This window comes from Psammomys obesus, unplaced genomic scaffold (genome assembly GCF_907164565.1).
Source record: "Psammomys obesus unplaced genomic scaffold, mPsaObe1.curated_primary_1811, whole genome shotgun sequence".
NCBI classification, from domain to species: domain Eukaryota; kingdom Metazoa; phylum Chordata; class Mammalia; order Rodentia; family Muridae; genus Psammomys; species Psammomys obesus.
Genome location: NW_026596057.1, coordinates 6,404,032 through 6,429,521, shown reverse-complemented (window position 1 = coordinate 6,429,521; position 25,490 = coordinate 6,404,032). Strand labels below are relative to the sequence as shown.

The 25,490-nt window shown below is 37.9% G+C and overlaps 1 protein-coding gene across 2 annotated transcripts in view; it reads left to right on the top strand.

Annotated features, from left to right (window-relative positions):
* Kifap3 (kinesin associated protein 3) overlaps positions 1-25,490 on the top strand; it is a 135,840-nt gene that overhangs the window by 75,206 nt on the left and 35,144 nt on the right. For both annotated transcript variants that reach the window (XM_055624497.1, XM_055624498.1), the window contains exons 16-18: positions 4,978-5,076; positions 7,262-7,347; positions 24,894-25,083. In XM_055624497.1, the coding sequence (XP_055480472.1) occupies positions 4,978-5,076; positions 7,262-7,347; positions 24,894-25,083 (375 nt within the window). The remainder of the gene's footprint in view (positions 1-4,977; positions 5,077-7,261; positions 7,348-24,893; positions 25,084-25,490) is intronic.

Sequence of the window (25,490 nt, the reverse complement as noted above, 5' to 3'; positions counted from 1 at the left end):
GGGGGGGGGGGGGGGGGGGGTAGTCAAAGAGCCTGCCATTGAGTTCATGTCAGAAACAGTCCCTGTTCCCCTTATTAGGGTACCCACTTGGCTACTGAGCTGCCAGGGGCTTTAGGTTGCATCCATACATGGTCCTTGTTTGGAGAAACAGTCTCATAAAAGACCCCTGTGCCCAGATATATTTGGTCCTTGTGGAACTCCTGTCTTCTCCATGTTGTATTAACTCCGCCCTCCCCCCCTTTTGAATCCCTGCATTCTGCCAAAGGTTTGGTTATGAGTAGCAGTGTATCAAAGCAGATATTAAGACTCATAACCAAACCTTTTGTTTTGTTTTGTTTTGTTTTGTTTTGTTTTCTAAGTAGCATTTTGAAATTGGCTCACTAACTATTGAGTTTAAATAAAGCTTTTTCATATGTCCTTAGTTTTGATTAACCTACTCATTACCTGCTTCTTTCTTCTATTTCCCAGCCCTCTTCCCTACTTACTCCTTTAATCCCTAGTATTCAGCCTTCTTCTTCCATTGTATATGTGTTCTACTATTCTTCCATTTATCTTTGTTGTTGTGCTATGGGATAGTAGGTTTGCATGCAGCTTTTCATCTCTCTTTCCTTTGGGTTAGCCTTCTCCCATGTCCCTCCCTGCCTCTCCACTGCAGTATTCATTTCACTACTTTGATTTCAAGTATGATGTACTGTTTCTTCTTCCTTTACATGTCCCTGCAGGGCTCCTTTCGAGTTTCTGGCTTCTGCGTCTGCTGCATGTTAAAACACAGAATTGAAGCTAGGATCTGTATCAGAGTAAACATACTTACCTTTCTAGTCATGAGTTGTATCACTGATAAGTTGCCTTTGCTTGGGGTTTAACTGTGTAATTAAAATCTGGCTGATTTATCCTGTTTTATATTTATAGATCCATCTGTGTTACATATAGACCTGCTCTTTGTCATCGCTGTATACAGTATTATATTATAAATATATTCCTATGTTTGTCCACTAATGGGGTTTGTGGTGTGGGGCACTGAGAATGGTAACTATTATAGAAATCATTTCTCAAACCTTTCCTTTGGCCATTAGCATTTGTGCTCATTTCTGTTACGTGTGTACCTCAGAGTAGAATTGCTGAATCAGAGAGTTGCCAGTCTTTTTCCCAGTGGAGTTGTGAGAGTTTTCAGTCCAGTCACCAGTACAAGATAGTCAGAGCGTCTCTTTGTCACCCCAATTCTGCACATTTTCAGTCCATTAATTGCAGCCTCCCTACCATAGTCTCCTTGTAGTGCTTATTTAAATTGCCCCAGTAATGAATGAAATTAAACTTTAGTTTGTGGTTATTGGCCATTTAAGTCAGGCATAGCTAATAAAACGAATTACCTGTGTAAGCCTTTTACATCTTTTTTGAGCTTTTATATTTTTGCTTTGTAATTTAATATTTTAAGAAGACTGTCTAATTATATAGTCAAATTTTAAAGTATTCCATTTCAAAGATGTAGTAGGTATGTGTTTACTTTCATCTATCATTCTCAGAGTTTTCAGGCTAGAAATAATTAAAAGAAATGAGGTAGTTGGGGTTGAAAATGAAGGCAGAACCTGTGCTTTTGATGTTCTGTTCAGGAAGTTGTCTCCTGTGCCAATGAGTTCAAGGCTCCTCCACACTTTTTCTTCTAACAGATTTGTGTGTCTGGTTTTATGTTGAGGTCTTTGATTCATTTGGACTTTAGATTTGTGCAGGGTGATAAATATGGATCTATTTGCATTTTTCTACATAATAGAAATCCAGTTAGACTAGCACCATTTGTTAAAGATGCTGTCTTTTTTTCCATTGTATGGTTTTGATATTCTTTGTCAAAAATCAACTATCCATAGTTGTGTGGGCTTTTTTCTGGGTCTTCTCTCTGATTCCATTGATCCACTATTCTGTTTCTCTGCCAGTACCATGCAGTTTTTATTACTATTACTTTGTAGTACAGCTTGAGGTCAGGGATGGAGATACCTCCAAACAATCTATTGTTGTACAGGATTGGATTGTTTTAGTTATTCTGGGTTTTTTCTTTTCCATATGAAGTTGAGAATTGTTCTTTCAAGGTATGTAGAGGAGGACTTTGCAGCCAGCCCTGAAGATACCTGATAAAACAGGGTCAAATGAAAGGGGAGAAGGTCTTCTCCTATCAGTGGACTTGGAAAGGGGCAGGGAGGAGACCAGGGAGGGAGTGTGGAGTTGAGGAGGGAATGAGGGAGCGGGAAAAAAAAAAGAATTGTGTTGGTATTTTGATGGGAATTGCATTGAATCTGTAGATTGCTTTTGGCAGGATGGCCATTTTCACTATGTAAATCCTACTCATCCATGAGCATGGAAGATCTTTCCATTTTCTGATATCTTCTTCAATTTCTTTCTTAAAGAGACTTGAAGTTTTTTCAAACAGGTCTTTCACTTGATTGGTTAGAGTCACACCAAGGTACTTTATGTTATTATTGGCTATTGTGAAGGGCATTATTAAGATCAACAATCAATAAATGGGACCTCATGAAACTGAAAAGTTTCTGTAAAGCAAAGGACTCTGTCGTCAGAAAAATGACAACCTACAGACTTGGAAAGGATCTTCACCAACCCTATATCTGACAGAGGGCTAATATCCAGAATATATAAAAAACTCAAAAAGTGAAATACTAACAAATCAAGTAATCCAATTGAAAAATGGGGTAAAGAGCTAAATAGAGGAATATTGAATGGCAGAGAAACACATAAAGAAATGTTCAACGTCCTTAGTCATCAGGGAAATGCAAATCAAAACAACCCTGAGATTTCACCCTATACCCATCAAAATGACTGAGATCAAAAACACATGCTGGAGAGGATGTGGAGAAAGGGGAACCCTACTCCACTACTGGTGGGAATGTAAACTTGTACAACCACTTTGGAAATCAATCTAACACCTCCTCAGACAATTGTGAATAATGCTACCTCAAGATCCAGCTATACCACTCCTAGGCATATATCCAACAAGGACATTTGCTCAACCTTGTTTGTAGCAGCTTTATTTGTAATAGCCAGAATCTGGAAACAAAACAGATGTCCCTCAGTTGAGGAATGGATACAGAAATTGTGGTACATTTACACAATGGAATACTACTCAGCAATTAAAAACAAAGAAGTCATGAAATTTGCAGGCAAATGGTGGGAACTAGAAAAGATCATCCTGAGTGAGGTATCCCAGAAGCAGAAAGACACACAGGGTATATACTCACTTATAAGTGGATATTAGACATATAATATAGGATAAACACACTAATATCTGTACACCTAAAGAAGCTAAGCAAGGAGGACCCTGGGTGAGATTATCAATCCTCATGCAGAAAGGCAAAGGGAATGGACATCAGAAGAGGGAGAAAACAGGGAACAGGACAAGAGCCCACCACAGAGGGCTGTTGAAAGACTATCCAGCAAGGTATCAAAGAAGATGCTAAGACTCATAGCCAAACTTTAGGCAAAGTGCAGAGAATCTTATGAAAGAAGAGGGAGATAGGAAGATCTAGAGAGGACAGGAGCTCCACAAGAAGAGCAACATATCAGAAAATTCTAGGCCCAGGGGTCTTTTCTGAGAATGATACTTCAGCCAAGAACCATGCATGGAGATAACCTAGAACCCCTAGAATCCCTGCACAGATGTAGCCCATGTGGGTGCCCTTTTAATGGGAACAGAAACTATCTCTGACATGAACTCAGTGGCTGGCTCTTTGATCACCCTCGCTCTGAGGGGGGACCAGCCTTACCAGGCCACAGAGGAAGACAATGCAGCCACTCCTGATGAGACCTGATAGGCTAGGATGGTCAGATGGAAGGGGAGGAGGACCTCCCTATCAGTGGACTTGGGGAGGGGCATGGGAGATGACAAAGAGAGAGAGTGGGTTTGGAAGGGAATGAGGGAGGGGGCTACAACTAGAAAACAAAGTGAATAAACTGCAATTTATAAAAAAAAGAAAGAAAGAGAGAAAGAAAGAAAGAAGAAAGAAAAGAAAGAAAAAGAGAAAGAAGAAGGAAAAGGAAGAAAAAAGAAAATGATGGCAGAAGAGGACGATCTTGTGAAGCTGCAGGAAGTTAGAAAGTAGCCCATGTCCTAGGATGTTCTGCTATAATTTGACTGAGAGAGCTAAGATATTTAAAGTGAATTAATAGCCAGCTGGGAGTTTTATTGTGCTTAAATATTCACTAATGTGAGCTTTTACAGGGAAATAAACATATACTTTCTTAGGAACAATATAGGGAAGAGAAAGTTATTTTCAGTGTTGAAAACCCCCTAGAGCTAATAGTGTAGTGAAAGAAAACGATCGCTAGCCTGAGTAATTTAGAAAACTAGTTATGGAGATCACGTCAGACAGATCAGACTGTAAGAGGCCCACAGTTCAGTTCACCTGGCTACTTAGACACTGTGTTATCCAGGAAACATGTTTCTAGCATGTCTTAGCAAAATTGCTGAATCCATAAATTATATTTCGATTAGATTTCTTTAAGTAATTATGTCAATTACAAATTCATAGCATTAAACATTTATTATTTACAATTATTAGCATAAAATATATTTATAATTAGCCTTTATAATAGCATTTTATTATAATAGTTGGATTGAAACTAAATTACCTCCTCTATGCCAATATGTGTAAAGTTTAACTGAGTAAATATTGTTCAACAAAATATTTTTATAATAGTCCACTTTCTTTTCCTGTGCTTCTGGGGATCAAACCCAGGTCGTCATGCATACTAGGCAAGTGCTTCGCCAGTGAACCACATACCACCCCAGTCGTCCAATTTCTAATAAAGAATTTTTTTAAATGCTTTTTCCATGTGAAACCGACATGAGGGAGGGGAAGAAGTTAAATCAAGTGCTGTTATTTGTGTGCATGTGACCATCACTCTGTTGTTTCCAAAAGTTTTCAGTTCGGTGTGTACGTAGAGAATTCTGTCATGTAAGTTTCTGTTTCCTTTCAGCTCAGCAAGAAGATGATGAATTTGTGTGTCAGATAATTTATGTCTTCTACCAGATGGTTTTCCATCAGGCCACAAGAGATGTCATAATCAAGGAAACACGTATCCTTTCAGTGTTCGAAATACCATAACCTCAATTTACAATATAAAATCATTCGTGTTGGGTGTTTTCTTTCAAATCTTGAAATGCTGGAGGAAACAGCAGACACTGAACTGAAAGTAGATGGCAAGCTTTCCTTTGGGAATTACCTGAAATTCGTGTGGGATTAAAAGAAACCTGAAATCTGCAGAACCTTTATGAATGCCCAGCATGCCACCAGTGTGAAACCTCGGTTCACCTAAGAGACCATGGGCAAACGTGTGCACACTAAGGCTAACCTAGGAAATGACGGTAGGCTGTCGGTGTGAGGTGCCATGTGTGAGGTGCGCAGCGCACGCAGCACTTCTGCTATCTCCAACCCCCTAAGCACGATTCCTAGCGCAGTTGCCACTTAACATCTCTGTATCTTGCATCCAAGGTGTGTTTTGTCTTCAGCAGTGAGGTCTTATCATCTGGTTGTTGTGTGCAACTAACAGTAATAACAAAAGTATGCATTGTTTTGGAGGCCTCAGTGGCCTCTCTCTGACCAATAATAAATCAGGCAGTGTCCCATACCCGGCCTTGGGGATTTTGTTTAGTAACTCAGTGCCTCTAGAAGCAATATTATGTAGATGTCCAGAGTATCACCCTTCAGATCAGTGTGAGTGTGCGTGTATTACAAAATAACAGATTTCCATACAACTTAACATTTTAATTATTGCCTTTTAAAAACCAATACTTATACAACCTCGGAACCTGCTACAGAGGGCCTCTGAAAGCCAGAAGAAAACAGGAAACAACCTTGAAACCTGCCACAGAGGGCCTATGAAAGCTTCTGCAGTATAGACTGTCAAAGCAGATGCTGGGCCTGATGGCCAACTGATGGGCAGAGTGAATGGAATTTTATGTAAGAAGTGGGAAATAGTAAGAGCTGGAGGGGACGGGAACTCCACAAGGAGAGCAACAGAACAAGATAATTTGAACACAGGGAACTTCCCAGAAAATCATACTCCAACCAAGGACTATTTGTGGAGATGACCTGGAACCCCTGCACAGGTGTAGCCCATGGCAGTTCAGTGTCCAAGTGGGTTACATAGTAATGGGAAGAGGGACTGCCTCTGACATAATCTGATTGGCCTGCTCGTTGATCACTTCCCCCTGAGGGGGGAGCAGCCTTACCAGGCCACAGTAGAGGACAATGCAGCCACTTTTGATGAGAACTGATAGACTAAGATCAGAAAGAAGAGGAGAACCTCCCCTATCAGTGGACTTGGGGAGTGGCATGCATGCAGAAAGGGGAGGGAGGGTGGGATTGGGAGGGGAGGAGGGAGGGGCTTATGGGGAGATACAAAATGAATAAAGTGTAATTAATAAAAAAAAAAACAACCAATACTTACATAAAATTTATATATTGTTCAGTTTTCTTGGCTTCTGTCTTTGCTTGAAATTCTTTTTGTTATTCTTTTGAAATGATATCCACTCATAATGAGGTATTATTATGTAGTAATGTTATATGTAAACAGAAAAGGTTGGAAAATTTAAACACAGTAAGGATTGGCCAGGCGTCCAGGAAGACAGCTCACAAGTGCTCAAGACTGCTAGTCTTGCAAGCTTGAGAACCTAAGTTCATTTCCTAGAACCCACAGAAAACAGTGGATATGATGGTGTGAGCGTGCAACGTCAGTGCTAGGAAGGAGTTAAGTGAACCTTGGGGCTCACTGGCTAGCCAGCCTAGCCCATTTGCTGAGAGAGGCCCCTGATAGAGAAGTTGTCTTACCATCTGCCTTGAACTTCTCTGAGGAGTCTATTGTGTTTATGTTCAGGGTTCTCTTTCATGTTCTGTGTCGAACTCTCTTTGTTTCTCTGGGGTTTTTTAAAATTATGACTTATATTTGTCATATGTTTCTTTATTTCCTTAAGTTCTTCTGTTTTAAAATATATTATTTAAAATGACATATTATGTCTCCATTTATAGCAACTATATGAGATTTGACTGAGTCATTATTTGTTCTTACTCATTTTCATATAAAATAAGTTTACCTGAATATCATGGTCATGACAGATAAAGAAAGCAATTGATTTTTTTTCTGACGTGTGTGTGTTTGTGTTTGTGGGTGGTCTATGCTGCCATAATGATGTATATAATTTCTATATGACTAAAGAGATATAATCTCAAATTGTTTTGTGTCCTTAACCACTTTTACTCAGAAGCTCCAGCATATCTCATAGACCTGATGCATGATAAAAACAATGAAATCCGGAAAGTCTGTGATAACACATTAGATATTATCGCAGTAAGTATTTTCTCTATAAAAATTATACTGATTTTATTTTGTGAAAGAGAACACATTGTTAACCTAACTTGAACTGTTGATGTTAACACAACTTTGTATTCTGCTAAGCTCTAGAAAATTCTATGATCCAAGTTAGGTCTTTTGGCTTCATCTTATAACCATAGGCTCTTTAAGAGGTTTGTACATGGTTACAGTTCATAGTCTGATCTTTGTGTCATCCTAGAATTATTTCTTTTTAGAAGCATGTATGACAATGCCTATAAAATGAATCAATTTTTGTTTAAAGTATTTTTTCAATTTTTGATCATTTTTGTTCTATGCATAGACTAGTTTTATAAGGCACTTAGAAATAATTGGAAATACAAAAGTTTGTATGTTATTGTTGATACTGGGTTGTTTTGAAGTTTATATTAGTAGAGGGATGAGGTACATCTTAGGTTAGAAACTGACTGATCTTAAAGATTTCTTCAAAAAGGTTAGGATGCCACTATGGAGTTCTTTGTGGATTTGGGGAGCTTTAACAACCTCTTTAAACAAGTTGATAAACATTTTTTTGAAAACCAATTACTTGCTTTATTGAAAATAAATTAAGTTAATATTTCTGTTAGTGATTTTACTGTGAAGTAGAAAATTAACAGCAGAAATTTTCTTGTGAATTTCCCCAATTTTATTTTAGAAATTCTTATTTGATGTCAGCTGGTTTTTAGACTGGACTAAGTACTTCAGAATGATTTTGAATTATATTAATACAATGTTGTTTTAGCTTTGATCTAAGTCATAATAGAGACTATATATATATATATATATATATATATATATATATATATATATATACACACACACACACACACATTTCTACAGACATATATGTGAACTCTTTACCAATATATCATAGCTTGATAGGAATGGCTATGGAACTTATAAACATAAAATATTTTGTGTATTTAATGCTATATATACAATTTTAAAATCTATCACAATGTAATTGCATATAAAATATGTGCTATAAGAACAAGGGACATCGTAAAGTTCCACATGTGTGCATCTTTGTAAACAGTGAGGTCAGCAGTGAGCTGTCAGTGTCGTACATGACCCGAACATGCTGCAGTTGCCACTACTGAGAAAAGGAAGATATGTTTAGATTGGCACAGTAGGTGTTTTTTTTTAATGTAAATGAATGCTAACTCTAAAGATAACCTTAATGTAAAAATAACTGGCACAAAACATGAAAGTGTTACAGATAAAATATTTTATTCCGGTTAAATACACAATCTGAGTTCACCTTCTATGTATTTTACTTCATACACAACACCTTTCTAGACACTGTAGCCTCCCTACTTTTCTGCAGCCACAGATTACTGATTTTATCTTTGGGTCTATATTTTACCTTATTCCCTCACTTCCTCTAGCATCTTTTCAACATCCTCTAACATTCCCTCAACTTCCTCTAACATCCTTTATGTGAATTTTGACTTCTGCTTCCACTAATGTATTAAAATGATATTCAGAGACTGGCTTTTTGATCACCTCCTGATGCGGGGGTTCAGCCTTCAGCCTTGCCAGGCCACAGAGAAAGATGATGCAGCCAGCCTTGATGAGACCTGATAGGCTAGGGTCAGATGGAAGGGGAAGAGGTCCTCCCCTATCAGTGGACATGGGGAGGGGCATAGGGGGGAGACAAAGAGGGAGAGTGGGACTGGGAGGAGTTGAGGGAGGGGACTGCAAAGGGGGATACAAAGTGAATAAATTGTAATAAATAAATATATAAATACAATTAATATTTTTTAAAAAGATACTCATTAAAACAAAGCAAAACAAACAGGCATTCATTTCCCTAAGTCCAGTGAGCTTTTTCAGCCTTCATTTTACTTTGTTGACCCCTTCCTCCCTGAAGAGACTTATAACTTATAGTCAGCATTAACCTGTAAAGCCACAGAGAAAACAGTGTTAATTATGGTAAAGAGCTTTCTTGTCGTGAAAATTTCAAAGAAGAATGTGTAAAATTAAGCTGTGATATAGCAGCGTGGTGTGTTTATGTGGCTCCCTGCAGTGCACAGTCAGATCACTTCCAAGTTAGTCTAAAAGGACAATCCAAACAAGTCTTGAAAGACTTAGTTCACTAACTCTCTCTGTAAATCTCTGCATTGGTAATAATGCAAAATCATTATTTGATACGATGCCATATGACAGTTGTTTGTTTACACTGGAAAATGTGCATCTGAATAACTTACTTTTTAAATAGACTTATTTAATATTCACATGTGGTTGATTAATGTAATTTGGAAGCCCAACTGTGCTGTTCAACTGGCTCATTTCCAGGTTGTGTTTCTTCAAAGTGAAATCCAGCAGAGCCAATGGAGGCACCAGGGTATGGAAACATACTCTGTTCTACTGAAAACATAGTTATTTTACCTTTCTGCTATTAAACTGTAAGGTCCAACTTTAGCTAGACAGTAGAGAATTATAACAGACTCTAAAAACATGATTCTCCTTGCTTGGGTAGAAGCTCTGATCATAATTCAGTCTTTGACTTTTAGAAAATGACAATTTGATGTATACATCTATAATACAGCTGCTTTAAAAAAAAACAGATATGCTAAATAATCTCAGTGAACCATTTAAGATTTTGGCCTCTTGGTTTGCAGCAACAGCTCTGATTTTTAGAGATTGCTTTACAGACTAGAGCCAAATTAACACATGGTGTATTTTATACTTAACTTGAACAAACACTCAAACCTAGCTGAGGGGAACAAGACAGGAACCTACCACAGAGGGCCTCTGAAAGACTCTACCCAACAGGGTATAAAACCATATGCTGAGACTCATAGCCAAACTTTGAGCAGAGTGCAGAGAATCTTATGAAAGAAGGGGGAGATAGGAAGACCTGGAGGGGACAGAAGCTCCACAAGGAGAGCAACATATCCCAAAATTCTAGGCCCAGGGGTCTTTTCTGAGACTGATATTCCAACTAAGGACCATGCATGGAGATAACCTAGAATCCCTGCACAGATGTAGCCCGTGGCAGCTCAGTCTCCAAGTGGTTCCCTAGTAAGGGGAACAGGGACTATCTCTGACATGAACTCAGTGGCTGGCTATTTGATCACCTCCCCCTGAGGCAGAGAAGCCTTATGAGGCCACAGAGGAGGACAGTACAGCCACTCCTGATGAGACCTAATAGGCTAGGGTCAGATGGAAGGGGAGGAGGACCTTCCCTATCATCGGACTGAGGAATGGACATGAGAGGAGAAAAAGAAGGGAAGTTGAGATTGAAAGGTGACAAGGGAGGGGGCTACAGCTGGGATACGAAGTGAATAAATTGTAATAAATAAAAAAAAATTAAAAGAAATATGTTCAGTGATAGACTCTAACTGAGATGTGAAGAAGCCAAAGCAGGAACTGAAGCAGAAAGAAAAAAAAACATATATATTAAAAACATAAAATAAAACATGGAGTTGGGGGCTAGAGAAATTGAAGTAGATTTGAAAGTAGTTAAGGGGAGGAGATTGGGGATGATTATGATCAAAATATTTTGTATGAAATTATCAAGAAAGTTAATAAAAATCTGTTTTAAAGTAAAAAAAAAAAAAAAAACCTAGCTGAGGAATTTGTACGTAAATTATTTGGACCAACCTTTTCCTTTTTTCGGAGAGCTAAATATCTGTGTTGTTTTTTTCATTTTGATTTTAAGTGACATGAGAAGATAGCCTGCTTATTATTATTATTATTATTATTTTTTATTATTATTAATTATTGGAATTAATTATTGGAATTATTATTCCAAATATGTATTTTAGACAAATATATTACTGCTCATAGTTAATATCTAAAGCCCCATAGACTGGATTAATTTGGAATTTTTAAAAATTTTTCATGCTATGACAATTTACAACATAGGACAATTAACTGAAAAGCTTTAAAGTTAAAGTACCTTTAAATAGTAAAAAAGAAATTGCCTTTTCTCCTGGGAAAATACCTTGTTAATGAAATGATCCATGTTTTGATTTTATAATAACTTATTTTAATTTAAACTCAATTTTTAGCTGGGCATGGTGGCAGCTGCCTTTATTCCCAGCACTTAGGAAGGCAGAGGCAGGCAGATTCCAAGGCCAGCATGTTCTACAAAGTGAGTCTGGGACAGCCAAGGCTACATAGAGAAACCCTGTCTTGAAAGAAAGAGAGACAGAGACAGAGAGAGAGAGAGAGAGAAGAGAAGAGAGGAAGGAAGGAAGGAAGGAAGGAAGAAAGGAAGGAAGGAAGGAAGGAAGGAAGGAAGGAAGGAAGGAAGGAAGGAAGGAAGGAAGGAAGGAAGGAAGGAGAAAGAGAAAGAAAGAAGGAAAGAAAGAAGAAAGAAAAAGAAAGGAAAAAAAGAAAAAAAGAAAGAAGAACAAGAAAGAATGAAAAGAAAAAAAGAGAGAAACTCAATTTTTAACCTCAGACCAAAATTATACTCCTAGTTTTCTGGGTATCATCATTTGGAAGAAATTTGAGGAGCAAAGTATCTTTTTAAAATACTTATTATTTGAAAATTTTATGCATTGTGTTTTGATCATATTCACATTTGACCCACTTTTCTATCTCCATCCAGATTCACCTCCCTATTTCATACCAACCCAACTTTGTATCCCCATTCACTTTTTTTTAACCCATCATTCTCATTAGTGTTGCCTGGTGGTGCACATCTTTAATGCCAGCACTCGGGAGGCAGAGGTCGGGGTATCTCTGTGAGTTTGAGGCCAGCCTTATCTACAAAGTGAGTTCCAGGACAGCCAGGGCTACACAGAGAAACCCTGAGTTGAAAAAACAAAACAAAACAAAAATAAAAAATAAACCGTATGAGTGGCTATAGACACTTACTCTATTAAGTAGACAGAATTCCAACACACTGAGCAGCAGAGGTTGACTTCACAGGCAGCAGGGGGTAAGCAGAAACAAAGGAAACACAGCTGGTCATTTCTGTTCCTTTCCTTGTAATTTATGGACACGGTGGGTAGGAAGGAGATCAGTACAGTCGTAGGTAACTAGTTACCTTCATGCTGTTTCCATCAGTCTTTGTGTATCATGGTAAAGGCAGTAACAGCACCATTGTCATGCTGAAAGAAAGTGGCCCATTTGATAAGTTCAGCTATCATCTTTCTCCTGACTTCTCGAGGTGGTCAGATAGCAATCTGATTTCTAAAAGTTAGTGGTATAGAACATTAGACTGAGGGTCTCCGTTTTGAGCCTTAGTTTAGGCTATTTGGGGCCAACACAGAAACTAAGCGGGGAAGGGAGGGAACCCTTTTGTATTTATGGAGCAGTGTCCCAGAAAAGTAAACTATAGACCAAGAAAGAGAAGGACATTTTAGTCCTGAAGTACAAGAGGAATTCCTTCAGGACCACTTAAGTGTGGGGCCATCGACTAAATGGGTTAGACCTACCAGGGGCCACACCATTAAATAGATAAAATGCCCTCTCTCAGGAACTATCACTTACCAAAAGGTAGGCATGGGATTTTGTGCCCCAACATTCCCCCATGCTGGGTTTTTGTCTGGCTTGTACAGGTCTTGTGCGCCTAAATACATATTTACAATCCTGCTGTTGTGTCCTGATAACCCTGCTTCCTTTTAGTCATCCACCATCTCTGCCCACTCTTTCTTAATAATCTGCAGCAAGCCATCCTAATGCATTGTTCTACCTGCACAAAAGCTGCCAGTCTTTGGTTCTTTGAGGCCGGACACCATGACCACAATAGAGGATGCAAACTATTCATCTTAAATCTATTTTAGAACTAAAAGAAGCTTGGCATAATTTGAAGCAGGAGAAACATTGACTGTGAACAGCAAAGTGGAAAATCTCAAAGACATCAAGGGACAATGTAAAATCTCTTGCAATGCTAAGTAATAATGGCTGAATAGTCAATGCTCTATGGACCTTGTTAGAAACCCACCTGTGACAGGAATGGATGACCTTTTAGGATGCTTTCACTGCTATATTTTTGTTTCCTACAATAACTATTATATCATAATTTAATTTTTAAATTAAAAATTAACAATGTAGATAGGATCTTTATAGCTAAAGATCATTTGTATTTAAGGAAAACTTATTTGCCACTCAGGACAGGTAATGTGGAATAACAATAGCAAAACTAAATAGTGAATGCCTTAGGGAAATGTGCCATCTTCAGTGAAGGATTTGACCCCCAAATTTCATAAATACTGCTATCATCATTTGTTTAGTATAGCTGGGCCAGAGGCCTTAGCTCATGAATTGAAATGTGCGATGGTTCCTTGTGAAGCAAAGACGGTTGTGTTACATAGTGCATTCTCACTGGTGGAACACTAAGTTGTCGCTGTGCAACTGGGGTTGCTTGTAGCTTAGCAACCATAGTGCAGACGGTCCAGTGCAGGGATGAGCAGGGAGCCCTTCTGAGAGAACATGGCTATGTGGACTTCTAAGACTTTAGGGCAGCAGAGCATTGTCCTTTGTTCTGGGCCTTGGAAATCATGAAAGGGAGAGAACTTACACATCTGTCTACAGAGCTTCTAAACCTCAAGTTACACACATGCCCTTGGTATTTCCTCACCTCCATGTGAAGTTTTCGAGAACCTTCAAAATTCCTCTCAAATAGGCAAACAAATCCCTCTTCAGACATGGCTGGGTTGTCACACATTTAAAGCGTGTTTACTGTGCACATAGTGGTTGCCAGACACTAAAATAACTAGCATGCATACAGAACTCAGCGGCGCAAAGCCCTTACTGTCCAAGTCCACAGTCTAGACTCTGGAGCACCCTGGGATCTGCACTGTGGACCCGTGAGCTGCTCATCCCAGAACAGCAATGGAACATGGCCAATAGATGTTCTCTGCCAACGGCACGTGCTTACAACAGAAGGTGTGGTTATGCTCTCTATAAAACCTGACAGCTTTTGTCTTCCTAACCACCAGTGTCTCAGTGTGTACTTCCATGCTAACACACTTGGGCCATTGAGATTTTTGAGTGGTAGTTCTTCCTTTTTCAGTTACTAATTATGCTCATGAACAGAGTGAATGTGTTCTAATCAATACCAGGTCTAGTATTTTAACTTGGACATGTAAGACATTGTAAGTGCAGAAAAGTTTATAATGAATAGGGCTGACCTTTTTAAATGAGATAAACTAAAAAAGGTATAAATGCAGTCTCTCCACATTTGTTAACTTCCTCACAAAGACTTCTAAGAAAGCTGCTGGCAGGCAGAAAAGCTGGTTTGCTTAATAATCTTGCTACCAAAGAGAACACTTTAAAATGTAACTGACAATACTTGAAATTACAAAGAAAAATGTATTGGGTGAGGATTAGAAATCAGTCTTTCAAGAAGCAGGGAATGCTTAAGAATTGAGTAAAATGGGTAGTCACCTTTTAAAAATCTCTCCCTTTCCCTCCCCCGACCCTGTGTGTGTGTGTTGCATGTGTGTTTGGATGTTGTGTGGTGTGTGTGTGTGTGTGTGTGTGTGTGTGTCTGTGTGTGTAAATACCTGTGTTGGAGTAACCTCAGTTGTTGGTCCTCACTCTTCACCTCATTTGAGACACGTGTTTTTGTTCACTGCATCTTGTTAGCCCGTAAGCTTCTGGTTATTCTCCTGTGTCGCCTACCATCTTGCTCTGGAAGCACTTGGACTGCAAAGGCAGTTGGTGGCAGCCATCTTTATGTTGATTCTGGGACTCTGAAATTGGGTTCTCACACTAGATAAGTGAGCCTTTTACCCACTGAGGCATCTCTTCAGCCTTGATCTCACTTTTAATTGGCATGTAATTTCAGTGTAGACGAAGAGCAGGGATTTTTCAAATGAACTGTTGATACAAATTTTCAAATCATCTTGCCAAGCAGCTAGAGCTGGTTCCTGTTTGCAGGCATGATAAATTTTAATTATCAGTGTAATTACATTTTTTAAATTTTTCTTAATTTTATACAATAAAATTACTAACACCAAATTTTGGTTGGTCCTATTTTATAGTTCATTTTTGTATCACATACAATTTAGGATATTTTTCCAGCTTGTTTGAAATTAAACAAAAGAAAATATATGTTTGTTTATATATTCCTTCCCTGATTCTTACATGTCTCACTTTATTTTTCATTTAATTTACACAGTTAGACTTAAAACCCAAACAAAGCATTTTTAAAAAAGAAAATTCATGGTTTCTTCCTTAAATAAATTTTGTTTAATTATGTATTTTACTTTGAGGTCTAAAGTGGCATATTTGAAAAGCTGTCGTACAGGTTAGTCTCCTCGTTACTTTAAACAAATGTTTGCTTGAGATGATCATACCTAAAGTTCTGCTTTGAAATTTGCCTAGGTTGAGACTCTGTAAAAGTCCACACTAGGTTCCTAGTGTTGAGTATATATGCAAAAGGTAGTATATGCATAAAAGCCAACAACTTTATTAAATGTATGTTTATTATAAATATAAATACATGTATATTATTGAGAAAAATTTTAAGCTATAAAAGCCTCCTTTGGAGCTACTTAGCCTTTAAAAACTGTACTATTCTAGACTGGTTTTAATTTAGTATAAAATTGTATTAAATAAACCATAGTATAGTCTCAATTAGGGGACTGCCAGATTAAAGAAGGGAGAAAAATCTGTTTCCCATCAATTGCTCCAAGACACAAAGCAGACCGGTGTAGTTCTGTGTTATCCTAGAGTGTGTTAATCAGATACAAGGTGTGACGGAAGCCAGTGACAAGAGTTTCCCTGATAATGCCCAGACTCTGATAATAGGCTGGGTAAGCCTTCAGAACGTTTCGGTGGTTAAACAGTAAACAAGGTGATGCAGGACTTCAAAGAGGATGGCACACTCCATGTAAAATCAAGCCGCTAGTCTCCCGTGACACATCAGTTTCTGGAGCCTGCGTGCCTAAGATCATCCTGTCAGGAGCTGAGAAGAGGGGAAAATTAACCTGAGGCATGTTTTCCTTTAGATTCAGAGTAGAATCAGAATTTAAGATACAACCCAGGGATACTCATGAAAAGAGTGTTTCAACGGTGAGAAGTGTCTCCCTGGAGCATTCCTACAAAGGCTTGATGGAGTTGGATTTGTCTTAGCTGGTATTGAACTGCTTAAATTCTTTTAGCTGTTTTCTGGTATGGGATGGAGAGTGGGCATGTGAAAGAGCATTAGGAATCCCAGAGGCATGCCATAGGGAATTGAGAGTAGGATGTTTAGTTTATTAATTTTTGACTCCACTCTTTTGGGGTTGCTAGGCTGTGTACTGCCAGCACTCTTAGTTATTTTGGATAATTTTTAACACTTTTATGAAGTAAAAGATATTTATTGTACAGTTTTATTTACAGAATATTAGAGCTTAAGTAACTCCTGATATTTTTACAAGTAAAAAACCTGAGACTGAAAATAATTAACATATCTTTTAGCAAGATGTATGCTTCAATTAGCTGCAGAGGTATAATTGGGATCTAGGTCTCTTGACTGATAATTGATTATCTTTTGTATTATACCATATCACATTATTACTTCAGATTCTAAGACACAGGGAAAAGATGATTTTGCTATGGCTATTAAAGCATGTTCTTGGGAAGTTATGGGTGGTTGGCTAGAATGAGAATCTATTGGAATACAAGGCATTTCATTGCTTTTCAGTGAAATGGAAGAGGGATCATATAAAGAGGGTAATTGTGTGTCCGTGGGATCGGGGAGCTGGGCTGTGGTGTGTGTCTGTTGTGTGGGGCTTTGGGGCTGTAGAGCTTCCTGTGTCTTTTAGACTGTCACATTTTTAATTAAGGAGTGGTTGTCAATTTACTTTGAATTTCGTTATCTAAAATTATGCTCTTGAACACTCCTATAATATAAAACCCAGAGCTACTGCTTGGCTTGCTAAGTATACTCTTAACAAATTTAAGTTAAATCTTAAATTTTTTAGCAACTATAATAAAATTTTTCAGACGCAGAAAGCCAGTCATCAGAATCTGTAGCAAACTAATCCTTACTTTTTTCTAGCTAATATTTATTGCCAAGGAACAAATTTAAGATATTTAAATGAATAATATGTTATAAAATAACATATTTCATTCTGAGATGCTTTAATTGTTAAATATGTGAAAACATTAGTTAGTCATCGCTCACTAGAAGCTGTCACACATGTTCGGTGTCTGTAAAATGTGTCATAGTTAGCATCTAAATTGAAATGATGGTAATTTTCGACATTAGCTACTAAAATTGGAGTTTAGGTGTGGCAGATGGCTCCCATGGAAACACACTAGCCACCAAGCCCTATGACCTGAGCTCCATACACAGGACCCACATAGTGCAAGGAGAGCCAGAAACAGTTGCCCCTGGCCTCTATGAGTGCACACCATGGCACTCATGAACCCCCCCCCCCACACACACTGGGATTTAGATATTGTGAGTGATTTTGGATAATGTTTCAGGTTTCAACAAAAAAATACTCTTATAATGAGATCAAACTATTTTCAGAAAGCAATGTTCTAGCTGATTTAGGTTTTAAAAGGAGACTTTTGTGAACTTGATCAACATGATTGAAATTTCTTGCCATTTTAATTCATGATATGTCATAACAGAGGAGTATATCGTTTCCTAAGTGAGAACAGTTTACTGTCAAGTGACCTCTCTCCTCTTACCTTCTAACTTTGCTTTTTTCCCCAGAGTGTTTTTGCTGTGACCCTTCCAGCAGTAATACACATATTAATCAGTATGCTCGTTGTAGGAATTAGACCTGTGTTGAGTGCAGTACTGACGCTCAAAGGTCATTTTAGTTACTGCAGATATGTACATGAAACCAGAATAAATACTTACTTAAATATTATTTATTTTGTATAGGCATGTGTGTAGCATTACTTATTTATCACAGGGTGCATGCAGAGGTCAGAGGACAGCAGACAGCTTGCTGACCCTTTAAACGGTGTAGATTCCAGAAATCAAACTCAGGTCACCTGGCTTAGCTGCAAGTACCCCTTAGCTACTGAGCCATCTCGCCATTCCAAATCTTATTTTAAATGAAAATGGCAGTACAATCTGCCATTGCTTGTCATGCCTTGTAATGTTGTGATGCGTCAGGCCTAGAGGACAATTCAGTAATAAACTTATCATTTAAGAAAAGATTTGAAAAGAATGCACTGCATTTGTCATAGAGTCTATGCTCACTGCATTAAAAATTTGTTTTACTAAAAGAGTTTCAAAAGTCAGCCATGGATACTGATATTTTTGGTTTCTGTGTTTGGGCTCTTATCAAACAGTCTTCTTAAAAACTCAAAATTTTCATGCAAGTTCATTAATTGTTACATTGTAGAGGAGGAAAGATGGGGGGATAACTCAGACAGTATGAAGACCTGACTTCATATCGCCAAGATCCACTTTAACAAGGCAGGATGGTGGCACTGGGTAAGCAGGGACTCACTGGCCAGCCAGCCTAGAATGTTCACTGTGATCCAGGCTAGTGAGTGAGCGTGCCTCCAAGACAAGGTAGACAGCAGGAGGCCCACTACTCGAGGCTGTTAGGACCCTCTCCCTGCACATGAGTGCACGTGCACCCACGCATGTGAACATGAAGACACACAGAAACATCCAATGTCTGTTAACAGAGCAGAGGCTAAAGGGGAGTTGAAGTTATGAGGCTCATTGTGACGAGCTATATGCGTATACATTTTATTATATATCTTAATTCTTAACTTTTAATTGTGTGTGTGTGTGTGTGTGTGTGTGTGTGTACATGTACCCCCAGCATAGATGTTAGAGGACAACTTAGAGCAGTCATTTCTTTTCTTTCGCTGTGTGGGGCCTAGTTGTTGTACTTGGGTCATCAGGCATTGGTGCCAGTGCCTTTACTTATTGAGCCATCTTGCCAGAGCAGATGTAATTCTTTAATTGGGTTAGGATGATAAAATCTTACACAGTGGTACGGTATAATAACTGAGTAATTAGGGATCTTTCTCTTTATTCAGTATAACTCGGGTAACTACCCCTTATGGATATGGTAGGTGTGTATCTTTTACCTTTATCTGTAACAATTCTCAAGTGCTACTAGGATTCAAGTTTTGCTTTTGGTGGTTTAACTCAGCCCATGGTTTTAAATACCCCGGGCAGTGACTGAATTGTAATTACTATTTTTACACCACCAACCCAACTTCTTTGCTTGACACTTAAATTGCAGTAATACAACCAGACCATACTCAAAAAGATATCTTTTTGAGATATTCAAGGGAAAATAAATGAAAGTTAGTTTTAGTTTTTTTTCCAAATATAGTAAGTTACTAATCAGCTGTTATTTTTTTTAAGTGTGCCACTCATTTGTAAAAAATAAAATAAAATATCAGAAACACTTTATTCTGGTACTTCATGTAGAATTAATAGGATTTCTAGTGTTATAATGTATCGTCTTGGACTGTAGGTGACTTGCGACTAACTAGTCTCTTAGGAAAAAATGAAAGCTAAGTCCTCCGTACTCTGTAATGACATGTAATTGGACCTTGAAAGAGTCTGCCCCTTCTGACATAGTATCTTCTTGCAAATGAGTTTAATTCAGCATAGAACAGAAACCTCGTAGAACTAGACAGTTTCTTCTTGAGGTCATACACATTTTAAATAGGTTCAAGGTTATGTTTAGTAACACATGGAATCTGTCTATAGTACCTGTGTATTGCATAGTACTTTGTTCAATTTTTAGAAAAACAAGTTGAGCTACCCAAATTTGTAGCCAGTAAAACTTCTCCATGTATATTACTTTTAAGCTGCCTTCCCAATATTCTTTGAAGGACAGCTCTAGCAGAGAGAACATAGTAAGAATACATTATGATTTAATGTAATTACCAGGCTTAACATTGCTTAGTTAACAATTCAACTCAATCAAACAATATCTTAGAGCTGGAGGTTGACCCTGAGGGTCATTTACTCTATTCTCCTTTGAAATAGACTGTAGTGTACAGTTGCTGACAAATATCTGTGTATACTGTTTAATTATCTCTCTGTACTACAAGAGAACCACAGTTCTGCCATAGCCCTCACCAGCTGTCCCAAAGCAAATTACCTCAGTATTTTACTCCTTCTATTTTGCATTTATAAAACAGGAATAATTTCAGAACCTATTTCAGAATGCTTTCACTTGAGTCACTTATCAGCAGTGTCTGACATGTACCAAGTGTTCTCAGCATAAGATTTCTATTTTTCATGTATCATTTCACTTATCCAGACAATCTGTAACCAATGACTAGATGTATATCTAAGTTGCCATCACTTTTAAATTAATGATTGTGACCACATCATTAATATCAACACAAGCATAGCATTTGGACCTATTGTTGATTTCTAAGTACAAGTTTTATTGTAGGTACTATAGGAAAGGAAGATAACTTTCTTTTTTTTTTTTAAGTTAACAACAATTTTTTTAATGAAAGAAAGTACAGAAATTTGGTAATACAACACAAGGCAAAAGTCACTGAGTAGAAGATTTCTTGTAAAACTTCTGATTTGGAAGAAATAACTGAGAAAAAAAATCACTGTAAGAGGCTTCTTTCCACCAGATTTGTCAGGGTTGAGACCATCTCTGCCTGTGCAATTTCCAAAGCAAACTTATACAAGGACATTTACTTGAAAAGTGATTTGAATAAAGATAAAGAGATAAGAAATTATTCAGAGAAAGAGAGAGGAGTTAGATTTTGTATTTGGGTATTAATAAAAGTAATTGTCCATCTTACATGATCTTACGGGGTTTAGAGAGTTCATCTCTGAATTTACCACCAAGGAGAAGAAGATAGAAGAGTTCTTTCCACAGGGAATCATTTCCAAGTGGTCAAAGGTGGATCTGTTTGTGATCATTTCTTTGTAGTCCCAATTCGGTCTCATATATTTGGACTGAGCATTCTCTGAGAATGTCAAGTCTGAGACTCACAAACAGCAGATAGTTGGTGCTGGAAAGGCCCTAGATGGTACTTGAAGCAAAGTGCTCAAATCCCACTTGGCTTAGCTAGTTTTAGCCAAAGAGAAGTGTGGTGCAGGCTTCCAGAGTGGAGCATCGAATGTCAAATGGAAACTCAGCTGAATGGAGAGAAGAGGCTTCTGGGCAAGGAATAAAAAGGAAGAAAAGATGGGTTTTCAAAAAACCGTGTTTCAAAAATGACTGCTTTGTGCAGACTGGTGATACAAAACTGACTAGGAATGGCTCAGAAATCTTCTGAGTTTCTAAGAGAAACTATACTATTTTTACCAATAAAATATCAGAAATCTTTGATAAAAAGAAAAATCAGTTTGAGAGTTTGAACATGGAAGTGACCATTAGACTACCTAAAGTCCACAATGGAATAATTGGGTAGATAAGAGATAAGTAAATGTTGAAGGTTCTCATGTCAATGAGGAAATTATATAGCTAAGTGTGATTGAAAAAATTGGAATTTCATTCACTCACTTATTCATTTTTGTTGTTGTTCCAAGAGCCCCACTGCCAGGAACAAGCAGGCAGCATGGGTGCCCTTGTTTCTTTCTGTTCTTGACTGTGGTGTGGACAGGTGTCTCATGCTCTTGCCTCTGTGTCTTTCTTGGAATGAATCGTCAGGCAAATAAACTCTTCCTGATGTTGTATTGGGTGAGGGGATTTCCTCACAGTAATGGAAATGAAACTAGAACACTCATTCCCACCTCTGAGACAAGTGTCAAAACAGATGAGAACTGCAGTAGATTTCACAGTGGGATGAGTCAGATAGCAATTACCACACCTCATTCAGCAGTAATATAAGGAGCCTTCTTGGTGCAGGAGAGATACTGTGTATATATTGCTTTTTTCTGTCTCTTCATGCTCCCCATCCATCCTGGAGCAAGGAGCACCAGCTCTGCCTTCCCAGATCATCCTCTGGCAATGCCAGAATCAGATCCTGGAGAACCTGAGCACTCTGTAAGGCTCACAAGTCTCTGAGGAAGATAACTTTCAAATAATAAAAATTCTGCCAAATTAATAATAAGTGTTTATTTCAAAAGTAAAATACAGCAATTAATGTTTGTGAATAGCTCTTAATTTTGCATAAATGACATTAGGAAACAAATGACACCATTAGAATTGTTAATGGATATCTACTAGAGAAGAAAACAGGTGGAGAGATGGTTCAGTGGTTAAGAGCACTGGCTACTCTTGCCCAGGACTAGGGTTCAATTCTCAGCACCCACATGGTGGCTCACAACCAACTATAACTCCAGTTCCAGGGAATCTGATGCCCTTTTTTGACCTTCAATGGCAGCAGGCTCACATGTGCTATACATAAATACGTGAGGCAAGCCATTTATCTATATAAAAAATAGGTCTAAGATGACCTGGAACCCCTGCACAGGTGTAGCCCATGGCAGTTCAGTGTCCAAGTGGGTTACATAGTAATGGGAAGAGGGACTGCCTCTGACATAATCTGATTGGCCTGCTCGTTGATCACTTCCCCCCTGAGGGGGGAGCAGCCTTACCAGGCCACAGTAGAGGACAATGCAGCCACTTTTGATGAGAACTGATAGACTAAGATCAGAAAGGAAAGGAGAGGAGGACCTCCCCTATCAGTGGACTTGGGGAGTGGCATGCATGCAGAAAGGGGAGGGAGGGTGGGATCGGGAGGGGAGAAGGGAGGGGCTTATGGGGGGATACAAAATGAATAAAGTGTAATTAATAAAAAATTTTTTAAAAAAGACCTTTTTAAAGACAAAAAGAAGGAAAGCCTAATTTGATAATAAAATTGCCATTAGTAGTACTTTCATCAAAAGAACAGTCTTCACCTTCAGTTGAAAGCAAATGTTATGTTTTTAAAATGTGAAATGTGAAATACCCAATTTGACATCTGACACTTTTAAGAGATTAATTGACAATATGAAACTCAAAATTGAATACGTCAGTTTTAATCAGGAAGTTATGATAATATATTTACTGTAAATTTTCAGATTTATTCTTATATTTTGTATTGGTGATTTTGTACTTGAAACTCACCGTGGTCTGAAAATTGCTCTGCTTTTCATCAAGTGTCACTTTAGTTTACCTCTTACTTCTCATGGCCAATATGACAATGCCATTGAAGGACACCCTAACCTCTTTTCAATGTGTTTTAACCAAATGTATTAGAAACTAAGACAGAGGAAACCAGAAGCTATGGAGATAAAGTAGACCAAATTAGCCTTGAACTTGTGGGAACACATCAAGAGTTGTAGGGTTACAGGTACAGACCAACACGTGTAACTCACTTATCACTGCTGCCTTTTTTTTTTGAGCACTGTCTTTGTCATCTTTTCTCCTGCCCATCAAAAGTAGCCTCAAAATACTTAAAATAGATTTATCATGTTTCCTACAGTCTTACTACCAAGTGAGAGCCAAAAGAAATGAAGGTACTGTATTAAGGCATCTGCCAGGTGAAAGCCCAACTGCTCACCAACTCATGAGTTGATAAAAAACATAGCACAAACACAGCACGTCATTCAGGCATATTGAAAATGAAAGTCTGTTGCTTGCTGTTGCATGAAAAGACCTGAATAGTGCTGTGATATATGAGTTAAACAGACACAGAAGAGCATGATCTCACCATGCAGAACATAAAAATTTTTACCTCATCGAAGTTGAAAGTAGACTGGAGCACAGGAATTAGAAAAAGAAAAGCAGTCAAATATGTTTGCCATGAATAAGTAATAAGTAAGTTACAGGTGTTGGCCTATGCCTGTAACCCTACAACTCAGGCTGTGCTCCCACAAGTTCAAGGCTAATTTGGTCCACCTAGTGTGTTCCAGGTCCCGGAACCAAAAAATAAAAATAGAGAAATGTTTGAGGAGTAGATATGTGTAGCTTCATCTGAGATTTATATAATACGTGACTATACCAAAATATCTCAAACTACCCCAGAAATGCATTTATAATTTTGCTTTATATCTCAGGAAGAAAATAAATATAAAAGGAAATGGGTACAACATATGAGACAAAAAGAGATAAAGTTCTTCCATGACCTCTAATCATTTGCCTTCACAGTCTTTTAACCAGGAACTTTCTCTGCATTAAGTATTACAGACACATGTCAGTGACTAGACCACTGTCATTTTTACGAAATCTGTTGTCGAAACAAGATGAACATTAAAAAAATTCTAATGGAATGAAATTAAAATTCAACTGTGCTGTATATTTTTAAAGTAAACCTTGTCATCAGTTAAAAGAAAGAATTTTAGCAGTGTTTTCCTTCCTTTACTATTTTCTGAAGAGGTCATGCTAATCACCTGTCATGATTGCCACAAATAATAATGACCACAGACCTCCCTGGAAGCAGAGTCAGATTCTTCACCTATGTTCTGACAATAGTTAGAAAACATTTAAATGTGAATTTCTGAAATTTAGACTTATAGCATTTGTCCATGACATTAAGGATTGGTAACACATTCAGCGACATGGTTAGCTTATACTTAATTATTCTTTATGGCTGGGGCACAATTCTAAACAAGTATTTTATATGTTACATCTGACCCAAATGAAGGCCCTCAAGAGTCTGTCTTCATGGCAAAATATTTCTGAACACCAAGCAAGTGAACTTACATCGTGACACTCGCTATTTGTTTGTGATAGGAATATGATGAAGAATGGGCAAAGAAAATTCAGAGTGAGAAGTTTCGCTGGCATAACTCTCAGTGGTTGGAGATGGTAGAGAGTCGTCAAATGGATGAGAGCGAGCAGTACTTGTATGGTGATGATCGGATTGAGCCATACATCCATGAAGGGGACATTCTTGAACGACCTGACCTTTTCTATAGCCCAGGTAAGGCGATATCCAAAGCAAAAACACATGCTTCCTGTGTGTGTTACAAAAAGGGATTTTGTGTGCCAGGCATGCATACTCCCAAACTCCATAAGCACACTTTTAATATCTAAGTGGTCTTCTGTTAATAATTTCAGGTGATGGCGTCTATATACACCAACAAAAACTAGTAACATTGTTTTTTTTCAAGTTAGTGTTTGGTGTGATCTCCACTTAAAGTGTGTAGCCAGGACAGTTAACAGCTACTGCTAGCTTCCTGCTTTCTAGAATGTGTAAGTTAAACAACTTCCGGATTTCTGAATTCTAGTCAATAGTGTGACACTTGTTCTGTATTCTGCATCTGTTAGATGTAACTTTCTAATTTTATTTTATTTTATTTTATTTTATTTTATTTTATTTTATTTTAT